Source organism: Marmota marmota, unplaced genomic scaffold (genome assembly GCF_001458135.2).
Source record: "Marmota marmota marmota unplaced genomic scaffold, marMar, whole genome shotgun sequence".
NCBI classification, from domain to species: Eukaryota; Metazoa; Chordata; class Mammalia; order Rodentia; family Sciuridae; genus Marmota; species Marmota marmota.
In genome coordinates, this window is record NW_025999880.1 from 17758383 (window position 1) to 17766599 (window position 8217).

The following is an 8217-nucleotide window of genomic DNA, read 5'->3' on the forward strand; positions in this document are numbered from 1 at the left end:
CTGGGGATGTAGCTCAGTAAAACACCTCTACATTCAATCCCCAGTATAAAAAAAAAAAACCCTCAGAGATAAAAGAGTATGCAATCAATTCACCATTTCTTTTCAAAAAATATACAAATTACTTGATTTCTTTTTCATAGTATGGAATACATATTATATATATATATGTTTGTATATTCATACTTCTTCCTATAGAATGGTTCACTTTATCATTTCAGGACAGAGAAAGTGGATGAAGTTATTAAAGAATGGGAAGGTTCCTTCTTTAAAGATAACCCTCGATTAAGGAAAAAATCTGTTTCTCTTCGGTTTGATCTTCATTTAGCAGCCACTGACGAAGGCTGCTTACAGACTAAGCAGGATAATCTGCCAGACATAGAAGTCAGGCTCATCATGAGACGATCATGCAGCATCCCCTCTATCAAACCTCCGTCAGCAACTAGTTAATCCAATGATTTGAATTAACATTTGATTTGCAAATGATACTAGGATGGACCAGGGTGTGCCATGCTAACCCCTTCTGTCCTAAAATGTAAGTTATTAAGTGTATATGGAAAATGTTATGATCCATGTGTGATTGTGATTCTCTTCAGAAGAGCACACACACACATTAAGGGGAAAAAAATTCTGAATCCAATTATGGGTATGCTTTTTAGAGAGGGAGAACCTAAAAATAAAATCAGAAATTCAGTTTGGGTTCTATTTTATTTATTCTCTAAAGTCTTCTCTTTCCCTGGAAATTTTATTAGAGATTGTTTGAGTGTTTACTTGGCTTAGTTAAGTCTGTAATGTCATTCAATGGCAGAAAACTGTAAGGAAAAAAGAATAATTGGTTTAAAGATGACTGTATTATGTAAAGGGTCACACTGAGTTATTCATTGTTATTCTATGTCTGGCTAAAACAAAAAAGGTTGTTCTAATTTTTAAAAAAAAATTATAAGCAGACTTCTAAGGGGAGGCTCACTAGTCACTTCAGATTTTTCCTTTTGAGACAATCATTTGGACACTTAAAAAAATAAGAAAAATTATTTTCCATGAGCAGTTTTGAGAAGACTATAGAATGTACCACAAGGCTATTTTGATGACTGAATAAAATTAATTTCTACATCTGAATTTTTTTGTAATCAGGATTGACTTTCAGAAGAGTTTACTTTATTAAAAGGACTTTAAGGGTTTGGTCCTTTCACCAAAAAAGAAAAGAAAAGAAAAAGAAAAAAAATTCAGAAGGTTTATTGTACAAAGCATGAAAAACAACTTGAAAAGGTGATTCCTGAAGTTACTAGAACAGTCACCCAACCTCTCATCTCAAATTTTACAACCATAAAGTTAAATGGGATTCAAGAGTTTGCTCTGAGCCTTAGAGACGATACTATACGATGTAATATAAATTTCTTGCAGTAATTTATGTGAACTAAGATAACAATATTGTTATCTAAGGTAAAAGTGTTTATAGGATTTGTTTTTAAATTGTTCAAACTGTCATAAATATGAATAGAAAATATATTTGTGAAAGTGAAGTATCATTGCAAAGTTTTTAAAACAACCTAAATTGTTTGATACAGGTATATTTATTAAGTCCTTAACTAATAAATACCTGTTTTAAAACATTAGAAATTTATAGGCTATTAATTTTTTTCTAAGCAGAAAAAAAATGGTTGAATACAACTGACAGATGTTTTTCCAGCTAAAGTATCGTGTAAGGGCTACAGCTATGTTAGCATTTTAGTACAATCTTTAAAATCAATCTCTCTCTCTCTCTCTCCATTAATATATATGTATGTATATGTGTATATATATTTATATATATATATATATCAGTAAAATGTGTTTTAAACAGAAGAAAATTATGTTAAATAATCTTTTAATCTTTAACATAATACAGAGATACATTTTAAATTTTCTTTCGACAACTTCGGATCCTTTTAGCCTGTCTTATTCTATTTAGTGAAAAGAGGTTTTTTTGTTATTGTTCTGGTTTTTTCGTTTGTTTGTTTGTTTGTTTTGTCAAGACTACAACAGCATGTTAAGTGCTCATTCTTGCATAAGCATCTGACCTAAAATTCACCCTAAACATAAAAATGTTTCATTTGGGCTGGAGTGTAACTCAGTGGTAGAGTGCTTACCTAGCATAGGGGAGGCCCTGAGTTTAATCCCCAGCAGGACAAAAAAAAAAAAAAAAGTTTCATTCAATATTAGTTAATGTTATAAACTTTACTAAAGCTTTAAAAATGCAATCATATAATGTATTGTACTGAAGTTACTATACTAAGCAACAGTGACCATAATAAGCAATATACCTAGTATAATCTATTGCAGTGTTAAAACCTTAGTACTGGGCATTATGAATGTAACTGTAACTGCTTGCTATAGTAATTCTCCTATGCAACTAAATTGTGTGTATAACACGTACATTTTAAAAATACAGTATTTGTATTTATAATAAAGTTTTATTTGCTTTGAGGCCTTTTAAAATCGGGATATGAATTTACCAAAGTAAATGATACCACTCACAATAAAAAATATTGAAACATGAACTCCAAAGCTGCCTTGTATTGAGTTTGATACATCCTTCTTTTAATTCAAAGATATTTCTACATGATTAAGCAAAATAAAGAGAGTGCACTCACCTGGGGAATAAAGAAAACTGGAATCATAGAAGATAGATAATGGTTTTTAACTTGTTTTACAGAAGATAAATTAAGAATAGTATGCTGATATTTTATGCTAAGAAAAAAATCAAAATAGTCACACAATTCTGGGGAAAATATAATAACAGTAGCCACAATTTTTAAGGTGTTTATCCTCAAATCCAGGTATTGTGTTCAGCAGAGTCATTCGCAGTCCCTCATCCTTAAAACAATCCTACAAAATAATACTACCCTTGTTTTATAAATGAATAGAAATTAATATTCCTCAATCTCTCAGAAATCTTTCAAATGCATGTTTCCATAATGAAATGCAAAAATAAAGAGTAATTCCAGCTACTTAACAATTGTAGGATCCTGGCCCTGGCTCTGACACTAACAATGTAAGAGGAGTGTCCATGCTAAATTCCCTACATCTCAGTTTTCACACTTGAAAATCAGGAAAAAAGGTGATGCTTAGTAATAATCTCTATCCTGACTGCCTCACAGTTATTTGAATTAATATACACATGAAAATATTTGGTAAAGCACTGCTCAAATGTCAAGTACCATTTGGACAAAAGTTGGTTCTGCTAGTAAAGAATTTGTGAGGAAATTATAGCTGACAAAAAAATTAAGTAATAGTTTAAAACACTATCAATAAAGATAATATTTTTGAATCTTTGCTTCCAAAAGGATTATTCTTTCCAAGTAAGTTACCCAATTTGAACTGTTTCAACTATGATAGTTTTTAAAATACAAAAATGTACTGTGGGGGCTGGGGATGTGGCTCAAGCGGTAATGCGCTCGCCTGGCATGCGTGCAGCCCGGGTTCGATCCTCAGCACCACATACAAAAGAACATGTTGTATCTGCCGAAAACTAAAAGTAATTAAATAAATATTTTTAAAAAAAAATGTACTGTGAAGATTGTGAATGATTATTATATTATTTTAAGCCACTAAGTTTTGGGATAATTTGTTACACAATAATGTACAAGTAATACTGCATATAAGCATTTTGCTTATTGATAGAAATTTTTATAGTGTCAAAGTTTATAGTTTGCCCTTCAATTTGTTTTCTTAACATGGGTTTTTAAATTTTTTTAAAAAAACTCTTAAGTAAAAAATGATTAAATTAGTTTGAAAGTTTCAAACGGAAACTTATTATGGCACAGGGTCTAAAATTAAATTTCAAATTGCATATATATACACATGACACAAATTATCAGCACATGAAATCAAAGGAAAGTTTGTTCAAAGAGCAGAATTTGGGGGCTGGGGATGTGGCTCAAGTGGTAGCGCGCTCGCCTGGCATGCGTGCGGCCCAGGTTCGATCCTCAGCACCACATACAAACAAAGATGTTGTGTCCACCGAAAAATAAATAAATAAATATTAAAAAAAAAAAAACAAAGAGCAGAATTTGGTTCTATGTTTATGAGGATATAGCCGGCATGTACACACAGGTTGCCAGTCAATATTCATGGATACACTGCAAATAAAGATTTTGAAATGAGATTATATATACACATATATATTATATATATACACACATACACACACACACACACGTGTGTGTGTGTGTGTGTGTGTCTTAATACGAGACTTTCCAAGTTGTCCTCACACACTTAAGACTCTAGGCCAGGGTTGCTGTGAATTTTCTGTAGAATATCAGATCACAAAGATTTTGGGCTTCTCTGGTCAGAAGATCCCGTAGCAACTCTGCCCTCAAAGCTGCAATCATCCATAGACAATATATGCAAATGATGGGTGTAGCTGTATCCAAATAAAATTTTGCAACCTAGGTTTGGCCTAAAGTGATAGTTTGTCAACCCTGGTTAGGGTTGAGTGGTAGAATGCTTGCCTAGCATGTAGTAGGCCCTGGTTTGAACCCAGGACTGGGGGGGTGGGGAGCACCATTTTGCCAACCCTGGCCTAGACCCTCAAAGCAATCAATTGATAATGGCCACATAGCCCAGATTCTCCAGTACCATCCTGTTTTCAAATATTTTCATCCTTTTACACAACATGAGCCAAATCTCATGTCCCAAATCATCAAGGTTATTTTGAGGCCAACACAGAGGTTGTAAAAGCAATCATACTTTGTCAAAATCTGTAAAAGTGTGAATCGCTCTGTCTTGGAAATCTGCTGGGCTTCAGTATTTCACAATTATTTATAGCAATAGAAACTGAATGCCCATGGTAGATCTGTCTGCTTTCACAGAAACAGCTGAGCAAAACTGCCTGTTTTACCTTTTTACCTATAACTAGACTTTTATGGACTATTTGACACAGGTAAAGCTCTGTTCTCCCTTTCCCTATTTTTAGGGAAAGAGTCCATTTAAAACACTACATCAGAGTTGGGCACAGTAGTACATGCCAGTAATCCCAGCTACTTGGAAGGCTGAGACAGGAAAAAATCACAAGTTTGAAGCCAGCCTCAGCAACTTAGTAAGACCATGTCTCAAATAAATAAATAAATAAATAAATAAGGACTGGAGATGTAGTTCAGTGATTGAGAGCCCCTGGGTTCATTCCCCAGTACTACCAAAAAAAAAAAAAAATCTTAAAAAAAAAAAAAACTCCATCAGAACATATTAAATACAAATTCCATGTCATAGTGGTTAATTCAACATCCTTCTCAGTCACAGTCCTCTTTGAAAATCTGATGAATTTATTAATCCTCTATCTGGAAAAAGCACACAAAAATCATACACAATTTTAAAGGGTTCATAGACCTCCTAGAGCTTACTCATGGACTATGAGGTATCCAAGGACTGCAGGTTTCTCCTTGTTTTCTCCCACTTCCTTTTTCTTTCTTCCTGCCTAGCCACAGTCCTTTCTTCTCCTAATTCTCTCTCCCTCACCAGCTTCTTCCCACAGTACTATGGAAAGAACTCAAAGACCTGGGCTAGAATCCCAGCTTAATTACTTATTGGTTTTAGCTTCCCTGACTTGGGGAAAGTGTGAGTGGTATCAGAGAGGAAAGCAGGACAAGTGCCTGGATCTTGCTGCCAGAATGAAAACTAAAGTGCTCAGGCCTAAAACTATAGGCTCATGGGAGGGCTCCCAACCTTTGTCATTATGTATGGTAACAGTCATGTTAATACTGCATCCCATATTTTCCAGGAATAGTCACATTTCCAAACATGGATACTATAGTTTGCATAAATATCCTTATTGCATGTAAGATCACATGTTCTATTCCATGTTGGATATTTCACCCATAGGTTTTGGTATATTGAACACTAGGGAGGATTTTTTTCTATTATCTTTTGCCTATATTCTTCCTTTTTAAATTTTTCAAATCTTAAGGAACAGAGGAAGAACCAAAGAAGGAAAATGAGATATTCATTTATTTATTCCACAAATAACAAGCACCTTCCCATACTATGCACTGTTCAAAATTACAAAAGTTCCCATCCTCAGCCAGCTTTCATTCTGATAGGAAGCAAAAGACAACAGACTCAATAAATGTATAGATACTGTAGTATGTTTTGTGCTAAGTGCCAAAAAATAAAATAAAAAATGGTCCATGAATAAAGAGAGGTGTTGGGGAATGACTTGTGATTTTTAAGTAGGGGTTGTGGCTCAGCGGTAGAGTGCTTGCCTAGCACACGTGAGGCACTGGATTCAATCCCCAGCACCACATTAAAAATATATATATATATATGGGCTGGGGTTGTGGCTCAGGGGTAGAGTGCTTGCTTCGCATTCATGAGGCACTGGGTTTAATCCTCAGCACAACATAAAAATAAAAAATAAAGATATTGTGTCCACCTAAAACTAAAAAATGATTTTAAAAAAACACTAAATAAAGGTATTATGTCCTTCTGCAACTAAAAAAAAATATTTAAAAGACTTACTATAAAGGTAACCTTTTGAGTAAAAACCCTATGAGAGGAGCTAGGGGTGTAGCTAACCTGGAGAACATATGCTTAGCACATTTGAGGCTCTGGGTTCAAAACACACACACACACACACACACACACACACACAGTGTATCAAACAAACAATATTACTGCTCCACTCAGATCCCTTTTCCCTTTTCAACATTTTTGTGCCACTCCAATCTACTACAGTGTGCTTTTCCTAGCATCCAGTACTTGTGGCTTGTCTTCAGAGAACTTCCTAGAAGATGACACAGCATAGCATCTCCTCAGCACTGGGCTTGCCCAGCTCCCCCCACTCCACCCGTTAACCCCATAACCCCAAAGAAGAAACCATGCTGGAGTTGCTGAGCAAGGTCAGAGTAAAAAGATATTGGATCCCTGCTGAGGCTTCCTGTATCCTACATTCACTCTTTACTTGTTTTTACATTTAAAAGGCAATTTCATGTTCATTATCTTTAGCACCACTCAAGCTACCTGTTATCATTTGATGATCTCTCATTCAGTATTTTCCTTCAATATGTGCTTCCATTTCATTAATCTTTATTCAGGGGGATAAAAAATATTGGTAGTGGAGGAACTGGGTAGAATATCACTTGTGGGGCTGGGGATGTGGCTCAAGCGGTAGCGCGCTCGCCTGGCATGCGTGCGGCCCGGGTTCGATCCTCAGCACCACATACAAAGATGTTGTGTCCGCTGAGAACTAAAAAAAATAAATATTAAAATTCTCAAAAAAAAAAAAAAAAAAGAATATCACTTGTGGCTGTTTTTTTTTTCAGATTTCTAGAGATGCCCCGGCAGGTACAACAAGGATGGAGCCTAAGGGCAGCCCAAGAATTCCACCAGTCTCTCTAAATGTCAACACTGTTCTCAGGTAACTACAGGTCAAAGACCCCATCTGTTCATTCCCCCTCCAGTGGCCCACATCAGCCAGGTGTTTATATACTCCATATGGTAAAGTACAATATACCAAAGTATAAAGGTGCATATAGCCAAGTGCCACTGATTTAATGAAAAGAGCTGGAACAGGCCCAAAGGCTGCTTCAACACATATTTTATGAACATCTAATCATGAGTTAAATCGTTAGTAAGCACTGGCAATAAGAAGATGACCAGTGCACATGCCTGAACCTTTGCTTTCAAGTCTTCGTGATGTATTTGCGATGGCAAACACAGTCCGACACGAAAGCTATCAGATACAGGACTGCAATAATAGTTATGACTCAGAAGCCTCGGGGAACCCAAAGGAAGAATTATTGGGGGAAAGTTCCAGAAGACAGCATAAGAAACCCTGGAGCCAAACAAAGTGGGGACCTTAGTCCTTGAGAGGGAGCTGAATGCACCAAGGACACTCAACCTGGAGCGAGGGGATGGACGTTTCTGGGCCTTGGCTCGGAAATCTGGAGCAATTACATTCTAAAAGCGATTAGGAAACTGCAAAACTCCGTGTTGCTTTTCGCCAAGGCTATAACCTGGCCGTTAAGGCAGGACGCCCTGAGAGCCGCCAGTGGGGACCCAAACGCGCGACCCGAATCCTCAGCGCCTCCCTCCTCGGCTTACTAAACTACAGTGTGGACCGGGACTCAGAGACCAGAGCAACGGGAAAGCACGGCGGTGAGGAAGCCGCGCTCCCAGGCCGAGCCCCGCGCAGAAGCTGGGCCTCGGAGCCCACCACCCGGGCCCTGGTGCACCTCCGCCGCCACC

At 36.6% G+C, this 8217-nt stretch overlaps 1 protein-coding gene across 2 annotated transcripts in view; it reads left to right on the forward strand.

Annotated features, from left to right (window-relative positions):
• Nucleotides 1-2541, forward strand: part of Krt222 (keratin 222) — a 10283-nt gene extending 7742 nt beyond the window's left edge. For both annotated transcript variants that reach the window (XM_015495912.2, XM_048791875.1), the window contains exon 6: nucleotides 219-2541. In XM_015495912.2, coding sequence (XP_015351398.1) covers nucleotides 219-447 — 229 coding nt within the window. In that variant the 3' untranslated portion in view covers nucleotides 448-2541. The remainder of the gene's footprint in view (nucleotides 1-218) is intronic.
• The last annotated feature ends 5676 nt before the right edge of the window (nucleotides 2542-8217 follow it).